Raw genomic sequence first — 16,304 nt, 5'->3', positions numbered from 1 at the left:
AGTTTAAGTTAAGCACGATTTCAGTGGAAGAGTTAAGCATGTGCTCAGTTTTTGACATCAGGACTGAAATGTATGTAAATTTGGCTGGAAAATGTTCTTGAATTCCCACCCCCACTCCCACCCCCCATAATATTCAGCTGGAGAAATTAGTTTGCATAGTAACTTGAAAAATTATATTAGGGAGTCAGATCATCAGTGCTAAAAAAAATTAGAGGGAGACTAATGGTTTTTGGGTTTTTTTACACCATAGTCTTTGAAATATTTAAAGCAAGCATTTAGTGTCCTCTTGTGGCTGAAAAGTGTACTTTCTGCTCACAAAAGCTAAAGTCACTGGTGTTGTTGAAGACAGCCAGGAGTCAACACTGATTCGGTGGCACACTTTACCTTTACTGTGCGGAAGCATCCTTTTTCTCACAGTGACCACCAAATGCCTCTTGGAAGCCCACAAGCAGGAGATGAAAGCATGCCCCCTCTCCTGCTGTTGCATGCCTCCATCAAAACGATTTGCCATTGATAGACTTATCCTTCATGATGAAGTTGCCTAGCCCCACTTTAAAGCTATCCAAGCTGGTGGCCATCATCACATTCCGTGGCAGAGAATTCCATTCATTAATTACATGCTGTATGAAAAAAGTGCTTTGTTTTGTTGGTCCCAAGTTTCCTGGCAATCAGCTTCATGGGTTGACCCCGGGCAAACATCTCCCCCCTCCCTCCACACCATGCATACTTTTATAAAAATCTGACATGTCTCCCCTCAGTCGCCTTTTTTCTAAACTAAAAAGCCCCAAATGTTGTGCACCCTTCAAAGCTGTGCTGGTGAAAAGTAAACACAGTGTGGTACAGTGGTTAGAGGTTTCCCTTTTGCCATCATCTGATTTATGTTTGGCTGGAATGCAGGAGAAGGCTTTCTCTGTGAATGGTGACCAAGTTTTGGAACAGCCTCCCAGAGTTGTTTGTTTCACCCTTCCCTTGAAGTCTTTCTGCCACCCGGCCAAAGCATTTGCTATTTAGCAAGCATAAGAACATAAGAATAGCCCTGCTGGATCTGACCCAAGGCCTATCTAGTCCAGCATCTTGTTTCACACAATGGCCCACCAGATGTCTCTGGGGAGCCCACAGGCAAGAGGTGAAGGCATGCCCTCTCTCTTGCAGTTGCTCCCCTGCCTCTGGCATTGTGCTTCTGAGGCAGGAGGTGGCCTATAGCTACCAGACTAGTAGCCATTGATAGACCTGTCCTCCAACTTTTGTTGATGCACTATTAGCCCATTTTAATGTGTGTGAGTGCTGCATTTCCCCTTGTTTTTCTCAGTGGTGTCCCAAACCTGGGACAAGATTTGAAGATGCCCTGCACCTTTACCTGCTGGTCCCTGCTGCACCTGGTCCCTGCTGCTCCTGCTGGTCCCTACCTGTTTGGATGCAAGCGCTTCTGGCCACTATAATGGCCGCAGCCACCCCAACTCTGTGCCGACACAGCCTGATGACATCACCAAGGCAGTGTGACCCCACCAGCTCAGTGAAGCAGGGCTGCTTTAACGGCAGAAATAACAGGCGGCCTTAAAGGGCCATGGGGCTGGAGCTCAGGGGTGGAGGATCTGCTTGGCATGCGGAAGATCCCAGGTTCACTCCCTGGCTTCTCCAGGTAGGGCTGGGAGAAACTCTGGCCTGAAGCCTTGGAGAGCCCCTGCCAGTCAGTAGTCAGTACTGAGCTAGATGGGCTAATGGCCTGATTCCACATCAGGCAGCCCCTCCTATGTTGCTATGCCTGTACTCGCTGGGCCTGGGGCAGCTCTGCCCCACTGAGGCAGCACAGCTGCCAGAGAGCAGCCAGTACTGTTTGGGGCTGGATGCCTAGTGGAGAGGGGGTGAGGTGGCAGGTGAGCCCCGGACACTCACTGCCCCATGCATTTACCTCTGTCTCTGTGGTAGCTACTGTATGCCCCTGACTTTAGTTATTTATTTATTTATTCATCACATTTGTACTTTCATCTCTGGGCAGTTAACAATAGCATAAAACAAGTTAAAATTGTTAACTTGGAGAGGCAGCATGGTGTAGTGGTTCGAATCCTGGACTAGGACCGTGGAGACCCGAGTTCAAATCCCCATGCAGCCAAATACTTGCTGGGTGACTCTTGGACAGTCACTTCTCTCTCAGCCTAACCTACTTCACAGGGTTGTTGTGAGGAGAAAATTAATTATGTAGTACACTGCTTTGGGCTCCTTGGAGGAAGAGCAGGATATAAAATGTAATAAGATAAAATAAAATAAAATATATACAAAAACTTAAAATAATTTAACAATTTAAAAATCATCCACTAATTAAAACCTTAAAATTTTTAAAGAACTGAAAAAGCTTGGTTGAAGAGGTGGGTTTTCAAATGCTTTCTAAAAATGTTCAGAGATGGGGAGGATCGTATCTCAGAAGGGAGCACATTCCATAGTCTCAGGGCAGCAACCGAGAAAGCCCGTCCCCATGTGGCTACCAGCCAAGCTGGCGGCAACTGGAGATGGGTCTCTCCGGACGACCTCAATGGGTGGTGGGGCTCATAATGACAGACTTTACTAATGTCTGTCTGTCTGTTATTGTTCAATTCTTATACTGCCTTTCATTATTTATTTATTTATTTATTTATATAAATAATACATTAATTAATAAATTATCTGAGGAGGTCCGTCTCCAGTTACCGCCAACTCGTCTGATGGCTACACAGAGATAGGCCTTCTTGGTTGCTGCCCCAAGATTGTGGAATGCGCTCCTTGCTGAGATACGACCCTCCCCATCTCTAGCAATTTAAAAAAACAAAACACCTGAAAACCCATCTTTTCACCCAAGCTTTCCCAGCTTTTTAAAACTGTCTGTTTTTAATTTTATGGCTGTTTTTAAATTGTGGCATTGTTTTAACTTTTTATGTGTGTTTTAATTGTTTTTATGTTAACTGCCCAGAGACGAATGTTTGGGCGGTATAGAAGTTTACTAAATAAATGAATGAATAAATATTTATTTATTTTATCGATTGATTGATTGTGAAATTTATATACCGCCTTTCATTAAAACAATGCATCTCAAAGGTGGTTTGTAAAAGTTAAAATACAATAAAATTCTGTAAAAGTTACATTTAAAACCTTACAATCAATTAAACATTAAAATCATAAGACACCAAGAAACAATTAAAAAAAGAAACAGAAGCAAGAAAGCTGAGAAACCTGACAATCTCTAAGGGGTAAAAGCCTGAGTAATTTTTTTAAAAAAGGTCTTTCGTTGTTTTTTAATAGCAGCCACAGCTGTCACAGAGCAGCCGTTCAAAGGAAGAGAATTCCAGTTTCTGGGGGCAACAACAGAAAAGGCCCCGTCCCGTGTGCACAACCATCTAGCCTCTTTCAACGTCGGCACACAGAGCAAAGGCCCCCTGATGATCTTGTTGGGTGGGCAGAAACCCTTGGAAGCAGAATATGCTATTTTTAAATTGTGCTGTTTTTTCTTGCTATGTTTATATGTTTGTAGCCACCTTGGGCATTTTCTAGTTGGAAAACCAGGATATAAATATTGTAAAACAGATAAAAATGTAACAGAGGATGCTGGCAGTAGTTTGCATAGTAATGGGTGCAAAACAGGGTCTGGTGGTAAATATGCTCTGGTCACACTGACCAGTTCCCATCTATGGGAACCCGAATATGTTTCAGCAGGCCTGTCTATGCTTAGGAGCTAGCAGCAGGCTGCATACAACTGTGCATATTAGAGCCCAATGCTGTTTCTCGTTTTAGGAAAGTAGCTTCAAGAAGGCATTTTGAGTTCCTATGCAGTGGAGGAAAGGAGTGCTTAAGCCTTTTACCACTGACCATTTTATTAGTCCAAATGATGCCTCTCAGCCACTTTCCCCCCTTTGGCAAGTAGCTTGGACCAAAGAGACGTCATCTTTGGCAAAATGCTACATAAAGTAAACAGGGGCATATACCTATTATCTCACTGAAAGATGGAAGAATCACATCATTTATTGTTTCTTTGTCATAATGTATGTTTTATCATTTTTTCATCTTTTCTGAATAAGTATTGGCTGATATCCAGATCAAAGTTGTGGGGATAAAAATAACCATGTACACTGCTCTGAGCTCCTTGGAGGAAGAGCGGGATATAAGTAAGTAAGTAAGTAAATAAGCACATGCACAAACGGGCTGTGCAGATACAAGCACAAAGATGTTGCACTATGTGAGACAAGTGCTGCGCTCACACGCTTGTGCAAAAAAGTGCACAGCCTGCAGTGAGCCTGCTCCTGGGAAATGTATCCCCCTCTCTGCTTACATTTGCAGGGAATGTTTGTGTGAGAGTGGAAAAACACGAGCACACAGTAGTGCAACTTCAGGACTTGGTGCAACGATGCATGTTCTGGTGGACGCGCAACTTTGTTGCATAAGAGTTTCGTTGGTCTGGATGTCAGCCATTAAACAATACTCCAGATGAGATGATGAGGGTGGGATTCTCATTGCTAGAAGACTCTAACGCCACTGTAAGTCAGACATGCATCATGTTTTACCCACCAAGGTGGCCATGGCTCGTCAGCCAAGTCTGGTAGCTCCTAGGGCAGGGTGGACTCTCCAGCAGTTGTTGAACTGGGGATGATGAGATACTGCAGTCAACAACAGCTAGCCGGCCAAGGTTGCCTATCCTACCCTAGGGACTTGCTAAACTTCCAGGTTTTCTTGCCTGCCAGAGACGGGGGGAAACTTGTCAGGCACCTAGCAGGCTGCCAACTGGTGTTTGCCATATGAATTGCAATTTGCGTGGGCTTCCCTTGCGCAGGTCGGGATTGTAGCCTGCTGTGTTTTGCTGAATGACTCATTTGAAAACTCTTCCTGATGAAAAGGGTTGTGGGCGGGATCTATTAGATTGCTTTGGAGAAGTACTGTCAGTTTATTTAGAACACGGTGTGTGGCACATGTACCCCTGGGGGAATGCAAGGCATGGGTTGGGGGTACAGCACTGGCTGAGGAAGCCAATTGGCACCCCGTGTTCCTCCCGCCAGCGCCCCCCCCATGCCCGTGCGTCTGACATCAGACACAGCGGGCGTGGCTTTACTCCCAAATGGGGCTGCGTAGCCCTGTTTGGGAGCGAAGCCACATACCCCACATCTTACATCAGACACGGTGTGTGACTGGGGTGCCAGGCATGGCCCCTGATTGGTAGCAGCCCAGGTTTTAACCTGTCTGCTCAATGGTGGCTCTGCCCCTGGGGTACAGAATGAGGAGAGAAGGGAAAGAAGTCCAATGAGAAGGATGGAGATCAGAGTTTATGTTCTCCATTGCTGCTGATTACTCGCTATAATTAGACTTGCTTTCTCTTTTTTCCTCTCTCTCTCCCCTCCCCCCTCTCTTCCATCTTTCTATCTTGCCATTTCTGCCATTCAAAACAATAGCGCAAAATTTGGTGTGCCTTTCAATGTGTGGTTTTCCCCACCATTTTCCCCACCAATAATTTGGCACACCACTGTGCAACCCTCCTAGTTCTGGCCAACATTGCCTCTAGCCCAGGTACTTACTTGAGTTGGGCACCTCTGGTGTAAAGGTGGCAACTCTGTCCACCCTAGATTGGGCAGCCATCATACCATGGCCCTATATACATAGCCCTTCTTCTAATTTATGGCGCACATTACTTTTAATATGAAATCCACTGGAAAATCGAGGTGATAATTTTTTCAGAAGTTAGAGAGTACTTGCTACTTAAAAGACTGAGAGAAGTGCTGATTTATAAGAGTGATTCTGTAAGCTTCAATCATGTGCTTAATGCCGACCAACTCATAGCTTAACATCAGTGTATAAACTGAGTGGATGAATTTGCCACTCAACAGAAATGAGGGAATCCCATCGAACTGTAGTGTTTGCTGTTTGTTTCTGGAATGGTCAGTGATCTCAAATCTCTTAAGTTTATTACATTTCATGGCTTTTCCACCAGGGATATTACTTATTCTCGAAAGCACGTTGGCAATTTGATCCAGTTCTCGCACAGAGGAGGAGAAAATGATATTAGAAAGCTTAGATAATTGAATAGAAAAGAGAACCCAGCTCTGAATTGCTTATTTAATTAGTTTAAGGAATTGCGATGGGAAAAGTTCAGATTGTTCCAAGTGGGACTCTACTTCTGCTTGATGCTTTGTACAGGAAAGTGGTGCTGCGGTTATCCTGAATATTAAACTTTTTCTCTACTGGTGTGCATAAAATCAAAGTTCTGCTTCACACATGATTGTGTGAACCTATACCAAGGTGGGAATCTCAGATTCATCTTGGGACAAAAACCATCCGTAATCTTGGAATGGATTCATTGGGTCACGCCAGTGTTAGTTACTGACTTTAAACATAGATTAGAATGATTATGTGAACCAGGCCATAGTGTCTCAGAGACAGTCATGCTATAAACTGAACTTTATCCCAAGGATCCCTCAGCAGACTTTTTTTACTGCCTCCACACTTCAAGAGTCACTGTGACATGTAACAATGCTGGATGCAACACAGCTCACCATAACGTTTTATGATCTTTGAGTGCTGGAAATCTCAATGTTCATAAAAATGTTTGTGCACCATCATATGCATCAGGTAAATGCATATGTAACAAAGGAAGGCTAAACAGAGGATGCCAGTGAAATGCTGCTTCTGTTTAACTGCATCCTGGAAGGAGGAGGAGATTATCTACTTTCTTTCTGCTTTAGGTAACACTCAAGGTGGTGGATTGCCCAAGGAATTAGCCGTAATATGGCTTCTGTTTTTTGTTTTGTTTCAGTGGAAATCCTCCAAGGAAAGTAGGTCTGTCAACAGAGTTTTCCTCTCTCCAGCAATACATTTCTCAGAAATACTCAGAAATCTAGTTCACAGTCTTTCAAATCTAGGTTTAATATGGGTCACCAACACTAGTGTGCTTGTATGAACCTACGGCAATGGGAATCTCAGATTCAACTCAGATGATAAACCACCTTCGCATGAATTCACACCATCACACTAGTGTTGGTAGTCTACATTAAATCAAGATTTAAACAATTGTGTGAACCAGGCCAGTTTTTGCTACATTCTGAGTTTGTACAATTATGAAGGACCATGTGTGAAGTGATAGTGTTACTGGCAACTATTTAATCATCCCAGATTTTATGCACTTATTCAGAACTGGACTCAACTTACTGGCCACTTTCTGTTAAGGATTCCATCCCATTTCATTTTTCAGACCTCAGCGATTAGATGTCCTCAGCAATTTAGTTGCAGTTTAAATGGATTAATGATTGATGGCACTCCAGCCTGATTGTGCGGCATTAATGGGATCTAAATATGGCAACATGTAGAACATCAATTTCAGATTTGAATAAAAATTGGAAGTAAACTCCAGGGACCCATATAACTGAACATGGACAACAGTCAGATGCTCTTACTTAATATTTTATTTCCCATAGAGAAAAGAAGAGTTTGTAAAAACAAAACAAAAACCCAAAATACTTAGATAGTTTGTGCTAGATGTTGTGACACACTGGGCTCTTCCACATTATTTATTTATTTACTTACTTACTTACTTAGTAAGTACATTTATATACCGCCCCATGCAAAAAAGTCCCTGGGCAGTTCACAATATAATGAATGATCAGAAAGGTGTGATTTGGGGTTGTGAAGGGTCGTTACCATATTGTAAGACAAATGAGCAGAGTCTCCAGTAGGGGTATGCATGAGCCATTAGGCGGTCTATTCAGAGGCCGCTGAACTGGTTAAAAAGACTGGCATTTGATCCGGTTTGGAGGCAGGGAGGGGTTGCTTTAAAGGCAAGGGGAGGGTGTCCTTACTTCCCCTACCACATTTTCTCCGCCTGCGCTGCTGTCAAAATCACTGGCACGGTGATGCTGCATACCCTCTTGTCGCCTCGGTCAGCATAATACACTTCTGGTATTATTATTATTAATTATTTACACAGTCAGACAGGTGTTATTGACTGGTTTGTTTTATCCAGACATCACGTCCTTCCCAAGGACCTGGGATGGCTGAATTTTATTGTCAATGTTGTTGCTGTTGTTAAAGATATCATTGCAGAATATAGGCTGTTCCCGGTAAAGCTGCTTTTTGTAATTGGCTGATGGTGATTTCTGTGGCCCCTATGGTGTTGAGGTGCTCTTCAAGGTCTTTTGGAACTGCACCCAGGGCGCCAATTACCACTGGGATTATTTTGGTCTTTTTCTGCCACACCACCACCACCACCACCATCATCATCATTACATTTATATCCCGCTCTTTCTCTTTCACAACAACCCTGTGAAATAGGCTAGGCTGAGAGAGAAGTGACTGGCCCAGAGCCACCCAGCTAGTATTGTGGCTGAATGGGGATTTGAACTCGGGTCTCCCTGGTCCTACTCCAGCACTCTAGCCACTACACCACTCTGGCTCTTATGCTGATCAGGGCAGCAAGAGAGTATACAGCCGCCCCGTGCCAGTGATTTTGACTGCAGCGCCGGCAGTGGAAATGCGGCAAGGCAGTGGAAATGCACCCTCCTCTGCACCTTAAAGTAATCCCCCACCCTCCCAGTAGTGCATGGAACAGGTTCTGTGCACATCCCTAGTCTCCAGTTGGCTCTGCAAGCCCCGTTCCCAGACAAGCACCACAGCCACATTCTCCACTACTGCAGTTGTGAGGTGGGGGTGGGGGGTGGCTTCCCCAGTGTGTTCCATGCTGTCAGAAGAAGGGAAAACCTCCTGGCACCACCAGCCACTCTCTGATTGGCCATGAGGGGACAGGAGGCGGGCCCAACCCTACTCAAACCATTTTGATCAAAGGAGCATAGAGAGTGCTGTGCAGAGAGGCACATTCAGGAATAGCAACCTTTGTAGCCTCAGTGTTCTATCACAAACATGGCGGGCAGCTTCCGGGAGCAGTTTAAACTGGAAAATCTGACACATGAGCAGCAAGCCATGGTAGGGGGACTGCTCTTTTTCACAATCCTGGGTTAAAAGTAGGGTTTAAGATCTGGGTCACCCTGCTGTCAGGGAGCTGAGCTTGTGGGATACCTGTGGTTTCTCACAACCAGGAATCCCTAGGTATACTGCGTCTAAGCCTTGTTTTCAAGCTCATGAGAGTGGACTCTCTCTGTGTGAGTCCAGACAAGGGAGAGGGAAAAAGGAAAATTCAGATAAACATCAATTAACTTTCTTTCAGCTGAAACTGTTATTGGTACAATCTAGAGTTAAGTGCACATACACTGCAGAAAGGCATATGTACTGCAAATGAGCATTAGGAAAAAATCCACTTGTATATAGCAGATCAGTTAATCTAAGAACTTTGGGCCAAAATAGATGGGACTTGAATCACATCATTGACCCTGGTATGCTTGCTTTTTCTGTTCTAAATAGAACACTTTGGCACGGCTTGTCTGGATCAGAACCATGGGTAAGGGGGCTTTTAAACCTACCTTCCTGCTGTGTTCTTAATCTAGAACTCCCGCTCCCTGAGTGGAACCAATATAAGTCCCTTTTTTTCTAGCACTGGAAGAGACTGTTCCCCTCAGGGGATGGGGCCGCTCTGAGTAGAGCATCTGCATGCTTGCATGCAGAAAGTTCTAAGTTCCCTCCCTGGCATCTCCAAGATAGGGCTGGGAGAGGCTCCTGCCTGCAACCTTGGAGAGGCCACTGGCAGTGTCTGTAGACCAGGCCTGCTCAACTTTGGCCCCTAGAGGAACATGTCCCTCGAGGAACATAGGAAGCTCCCTTCTGACTCAGTAGAAGCTTCCTTGTTCCTCTAGCTAAGCCTCTATGATCTCTGAATATAGGAACAGTCTGTGTGATTAATTGCTCTTGGAAAGTAATGTTTCAATGCATTCTCTCCCTCCCTCTCTCTCTCTCTCTCTCAAGATTCCAGATTGTTGTCCATCATCTGATAACATCACCATTTGCTGATCATTGGCTTTTGTTGTATTTCTCTCCCTTTAGGAAAGAGAACACCAAAGACAAAGGACAAGAGGAAGAAGAAAAAGAATTTAATGGAAAGAGCACAGAAGCAGCACAGCCTCTTCTTAGCCACAGACCGAGCGAGTCAATAGAGACTTTGTCACGTGTCTATCCGTGTGGGAATTTTTGTTTGTCCGTATGTTGCAAAATGCACAGAAGCTGCTATCTGCTCCTGCACACAGATGCACTGCAATTTGGCTGCTTAGACAGTATTGGTTGCAAATAACTTGTGAAAGAAAAGTCCACAAGCTTGTTTGTGTGTGTTATTTATACTTTGGTTGTTTGTTGTTGTATTTGTCACTCCCCAACACCTGGAGACTCCAGGGTCAGAAGAAGTCCACTGAGTTGAATCAGTGGATGTGTGTCAAAGGCATTTTGTTTCCCTCTTGTTTTTGTTTTGTTCTAATTCATTGCCTGTAAGTCGGAGGCAGCCGAGTTCTTGGCACGGAAGTTTGCAGCGAGATCTTAAGGCTGTGCATTGCCACTGGGCAATGGACTTGTGCATATTTATATAAGGAAAGGAAATCGGGGAATTAGCGTTGCATTTATGGCTTTGTTTTTCACCTTGTACATTTCAAGAGTAAATAACACTAAGCAGATACTCATAGATAACGTCCTTTTGTCCTCCGCACCTGTTTTATTGGAAAAGTTGTATAGTCAAACTGTTCTCGACTGATATACCACAGAAGCTGCTGCTTAGTATTTCAGGAGTGCAGCAGTTCCCATGTGTACATACCATGCTGTCTACATATAAATAAACCTATTTACAATACACATGTGTCTTTTTTCCAGATGTGCAACACATGGTTCATGTTCAATGTTATGCCACTTCGGTTCTAGTCATGGGTGCAGTTTTACTTTATTGTTTTGTAAAGCATAAGAGTCAGTGAGGTCATTCACACACCAGAGAAAGCTGTGTTGTATGGTAGAAGAAAACCTGGGTAGAAATGATTGTGCGGAAGCAAGGTAGGAGGAAAACCTGGGTAGCTTTTCCTCCTACCTTGCTTCCACACAATCCCTTCTTCCCAGGTTTTCCTCTTACTTTGCTTCCATACAACTGAAAATTGGGAGCACACACAGTTCCCAAACCCAGTAGAACATAGTTTTTGCACGTGTGAATGACCTCAATGGCTGACATCCTGACTGACACTGGTAGGATTGGGAAAGACTCCTGCCCGAAACTTTGGAGAAGCCATTGCCATTTAGTGTAGACTTGGGCTGCACAACTTCAGCCTTTGAAATGTTTCTGGGCTAGAACTCCCAGCTTCCCCAGTTGCCGTGGCCAGCAATCAGGGATGATGGGAGTTGTAGTCCAATATCTACAGGAGGGCAGAAGTTGTGCAGCCTGGGTGTAAAAAATGCTGAGCTAGAAGGATCAATGGTTCGATCCTGTACATGGCAGCTTCCGGTGATCTTTCTGTGTGTAATCCAAAGAGCAGCGCATGCACAGTACTAGCCCCTACCTTTCCAAAGTGTAGGTTCACTTGTGCAAGAGCGCAAATCCTCCATAGCTCGCCCAGTGCTCCCAAAGCACGCTGTGAGACTGGAGACATATCTCCAGCGACAGAGACATGACTTCGGTCTAATAGAGCTCTTCCAGAGCTCCAGGAGAGCGCCAAACTATTTGTGCTCTTGCAGAAGAGAGCCTAAACTTCAGAAGCATGGGGGCTAGAATGGGGGTAGCACTATGTGCTTGCTGTTCTTTGAAGCACAGAAACTTCATTGGCCAGGCAATGAGGTTTACTAGGATCCATACTGAAGGCAACAGGTGGTGGCGGATGCATGTGAGAGAGACAATGGAGTGGACGAAATCTGTGCTCACTGGTTTCATTCTGGTTTCTTCATCCTACCACTTTTTCTTTGTTTTTAAATGAACACATGTGCAGTCATTCATCCATACAGGAACCTGTTTGAGTGTGCAGACCGCATGTCTACATGCACGACATAATGTTTGAAGCCTGTGTTGAAGAGACTTATTCACAAGATTTTTAGTAGAGCACACAGGTTTATTATTCAAGCTGCGCAGCTGACTAAGCCCGTCCAAAGACAGATTCATCAGGGACTGCCTGATTAGTCACATACTTAAAGCACTCTGTTTATACAAGTATAGTTTAAAAAAATCATCAATAGCTACATAGGTGGAGCACATAAACACTCTCTCAGTTACTCATTCTCTTACTCATGACACAAATCTCCAACTAGCTTTTCACAGTTGCACTTCTTCTTGCCAAAGTCCACATCTCTCACAAACCTCTGCAATACACTTCCACACCTGATTCACACATTATGCTGTATGAGTGTACAGATATCTGTGCATTCGTACATGTGTTTGTATGAATGACTGTACCTGTGTTCATTTTCAAAGTGAACCTGAATACAGACCCTTCAAATGCATGGTATGGATAGGAAATGTACTTCTTTACCTGCATTGATCATAACATTTGAATGACTGTACCTGTGTACACTGTATGAATGTTGACCATAATGTGTGAATGGGCCCTAAAGAGCTCCATGGCTTCTTGAAGATAGATGCATTTATAATGGCGTGTGCTTTTTTCACCAGAGCCATCTGAATAATTGAAAGAGCACTACTGCTACTTACATCCACATGGAATTGTTCTGCTGTTGGGTGCAACATGCTGTTTAAGAAATGCCTCCTCGATCAGTTGTAGGCCCTCCCTATGGTTTTGAAAATGCAACACAGAGGCTAACAATATGCACCTCGGCTTATTTTTAAACTGCTGTTAGTCATTTGGGGAGAATCCCAGAAAAGAACATTGATGCCGTAGCATTTGCCAATGCCTTCTGTTTTACTCATCAATATCCATTCTAATTAGCCTGAGTAGTCTGAGTGAAGTGCCTTGTCATTAAACTTTCAGACCCTTGATTCAAAGATCTTCCATTTGGAAGTGTTAAGAGGCCACCAGGTACCTTCTTCCACACATTAAACACTCACAGCAGGCATTAAAATAACTGCTACAAACCACTTTAAAAGCCCATTGTCTTCTTGGAGGCCAATCTCTGTGTCTGGATTGCCACATTACAGCTAAAAGAGGGGATCCAATCTAGCCAAAGAGAGTGGCTGATGTATTGCACAATATGGTATGTGTGTGTTGCAATGTAAGGTTTGCAGTCTTGTGCAAGTGTAAAAATGACACAAATATAGTCGCACGATGGTGCAGCCTGTGCTCTACCCTTGCACAATCGTGCTTGTGTAATTTTTGCTCTGGTGCAAGAGCACTCTTGCACAGCTGCGCAAATGTTGCAATGGAACATGCACTTCACGTCACACAGTATGTCAGCCATATAAATAGCCACAGTATGCTGTCTCTTTTGCTTTCGCCCAAGCAGAAAACGAAAGGGGCAGCAGCTCATTTAGCCTAGGCCAGACCTCACCACACCTCATTGGCTGGGGATGAAGGCCGTGTTTGCCCTTCTGAGTCTCTGATTGGTCAATGGATTCCACAGGACTCCATTGACCAGGCCTGTCCATCTTTTCTTCCCTCCATCCCAAGTTACCTTAAATACCAGCGGCAGCAGAGCAACAGCAAGAGAGAGGACATGCCCATGGACTTCTTTTTTAATTCATTTCAAAAAATTATTTATTTTTACATTTATACCCCACTTTTTCTTCGAGGAGCTCAGAGCAGTGTACATGGTTTTGTTTATCCTCACAACAACCCTGTGAGGTAGGTTAGGCTGAGAGACACATGACTGGCCCAGAGTCACCCAGTGAGTTTCATGACTGAATGGGGATTCAAACTCGGGTCCTAGTCCAACACTCTAACCATTACGATATGCTGGCTGTGGGTTTCTGAGTGGCATCTGGTGGGCCACTGTGTGGAACAGGATTCTGGACTAGGTGGGCCTAATTCAGAGGAGTTCTCCTCCTCTTCCAGTCTTTCATCTGGATAAAATTACTGCAGCCTCCAAAGAGCCGACTTCTTTAAAAAGAAAAAGCTGTGCCTGTCAGTTCTTGGTAAGGATTTGCCTGCCAAGTTCTGTAAGAAGGAGTCTGAGACTAAGGAAGTTACCAACTTGCTGGCCATCCCCTGGACTGGTCGTGCCATGAATAAGTAAGGAGCCAGGCAGGAGGGAGCTGGGGCAGCCGGAACCTGATGTGGTGCTGCCCCACCTGCGCTAACTGGCAGCCTCTCTTGAGGGGCCAACAGGGTGCTTTTAGTGTAATTGAATCCCATTGGAATCAATGGGTCTTACGCCTTTAATGGTGCACTTTAGTTGGGATGATGATTTCAGTGTGTTACTCAGCCTGATCCATATTTACTTAGCAAGTCCTGAGTTCAATAATATCTACTCGCATGCAATTTCAGCCTGAATTGCAACTATATGGAGAGGAGAGCTGGTCTTGTGGTAGCAAGCATCTTGTCCCCTTAGCTAAGCAGGGTCCACCCTGGTTGCATATGAAAGGGAGACTAGAAGTGTGAGCACTGTAAGATATTCCCCTCAGGGGATGGAGCTGCTCTGGGAAGAGCAGATGATTCCAAGTTCCCTCCCTGGCAGCATCTCCAAGATAGGGCTGAGAGAGATTCCTACCTGCAGCCTTGTAGAAGCTGCTGCCAGTCTGTGAAGACAATACTGAGCTAGATAAACCAATGGTCTGACTCAGTACATGGCAGCTTCCTATGTTCCTATGTGGCCAGGAGTGCGTAGCTGTTTCCATCCTTACTGCTGCACAGCACTGGATCTTACAATGGACTATCTATCTATCTATCTATCTATCTATCTATCTATCTATCTATCTATCTATCTATCCATATAATTTGTTCAACACCCCAAACTTCCATCTCTGGGTGGTCTACAACAATATACAAGAAGTTAAAAACACAGAAAATAAAAACCTTAAAACAATTTAAAACTACAGTCAAATTAAAAAGCTTGGGTGAAGAGATAAGTCTTTAAGTACTTTTAAAAAGTTGTCAGATTAAGGATAGATTGATGTGAACCATGGATTAAAAGATTGCTCTGAACAAATATGGCAATGCCCATGGAAAAGCATCAGTGCAACAATACAAATCAGGCCTTGCTTTCATTTACGTTGAAAACTGCATGGATCTACGCCCACAACAAGGACAGGGCGACAAAAATAGCCTCTGCATCAGACTGCTAGTGGAGGAGCACATTTTTTAAAATGTTCTCTTCAGAAAGGTGCCTTCTACTGAATCCAGCTCAGCATTCTCTTCTCTGACTGGCTGCAGCTTTCCAGAGTTTTACCAGCATCTTTCCCAGCCCTACCTGGAGATGCCAGGAATTGAACCTGGGACCTTCTGCATGCAAAGCAGACACTCTACCACTGAGCCACCCTCCCATCCCAATATTCTGTGAAAAATGTCCTGTAAACAGACAACCAGCACATGAAGGAGCAAGGTTCTAGCCTTGGCTTTGTTAGAGGTTGGTGATTTTTACCCACAATAGGTAAAACAGCAGAGCATTAAGGAATGAGCACACACTCCAGTTACCGAGTAGGTAGCAGAGGATGGTTCGGATATTGCAGCTATTTAAAGAAAAGACATGGAGATCCTTGTATGACTAAACACTAAATATTTATTGGTTAAATACACTTAGATGGGAAAGACCTATCTCTAATCTAAAGGACTACCTAGTGGATAGGTAAGGAGAGAGAGAGAGAGATGTTTCCATCTGCTCTCTAGGAAGAAAGGAAGGATTGTGACTCAACACAGGAAGTGCTGCAGAGTCAGTTCAGGGGTCATAGAGTAGGGACAGATAGGGAGACCCTGACTCACGGTCTCTACTCCCAATGCCCCTAGTGGTCATTAGGACAGTTGGTGCAAAAGGTCGATGTACTGGAAGTTCATCTCCAACAGGCTTTTGCCTGCCAAGCTAGTTTTCCCATTCCCAGTATAGAAAGAAGCCTTGCTATCAGGCTTCATTTGCACCTCATTCTGTTGCATCTGTAAACTTGGCCTGCTGCTTTCATCTGCCACTAACCACCAAGGAATTCATTTCGGAGGCTGATGTTGGAAACTAGAATTGGAGTTCTTCATGCTATGCATTAGTTTAGACCTGCTATCATCTCATACAGCGCAGGAGGAGGCTATGGTAAACCCCTCCTGTATTCTACCAAACAAAAACCACAGGGCTCTGTGGGTGCTAGGAGTCGAAATCGACTTGATGGCACACTTTGCCTTTAAGACTGCTATTCGCTGTAGTTCCAGGGCAGCATGTCTGACCACATGCAGAGTGCCCTCCCTTTATTGTTGAGCCACCCGGGGACTTGGATTCAAGCAGAAGCAAGCCCCAACACATCTGCTTTTATAAAGTAGGCACTTTACAGGTGTGTGGGAGAACATCCCAGCAACATTCAAACTAGTTGG

The 16,304-nt window shown here is 44.4% G+C and overlaps 1 protein-coding gene and 1 non-coding gene across 5 annotated transcripts in view; one reads left to right on the top strand and one right to left on the bottom strand.

Moving 5' to 3' along the window:
- Nucleotides 1-10,714, top strand: part of RSPO2 (R-spondin 2) — a 175,754-nt gene extending 165,040 nt beyond the window's left edge. For all 4 annotated transcript variants that reach the window (XM_053242751.1, XM_053242749.1, XM_053242750.1 and 1 more), the window contains one exon: nucleotides 9,934-10,714. In XM_053242751.1, coding sequence (XP_053098726.1) covers nucleotides 9,934-10,043 — 110 coding nt within the window. In that variant the 3' untranslated portion in view covers nucleotides 10,044-10,714. The remainder of the gene's footprint in view (nucleotides 1-9,933) is intronic.
- Nucleotides 10,715-15,205: 4,491 nt separating this feature from the next.
- Nucleotides 15,206-15,276, bottom strand: TRNAA-UGC (transfer RNA alanine (anticodon UGC)). The gene has a single exon. It is a non-coding gene; the product is annotated as a tRNA-Ala (tRNA).
- Nucleotides 15,277-16,304: the final 1,028 nt, after the last annotated feature.

This window comes from Hemicordylus capensis, chromosome 4, assembly GCF_027244095.1.
Source record: "Hemicordylus capensis ecotype Gifberg chromosome 4, rHemCap1.1.pri, whole genome shotgun sequence".
Lineage (NCBI taxonomy): Eukaryota > Metazoa > Chordata > Lepidosauria > Squamata > Cordylidae > Hemicordylus > Hemicordylus capensis.
Note: the sequence above shows the minus strand (reverse complement) of the source record. Positions and strands in the feature narration are given on the sequence as shown.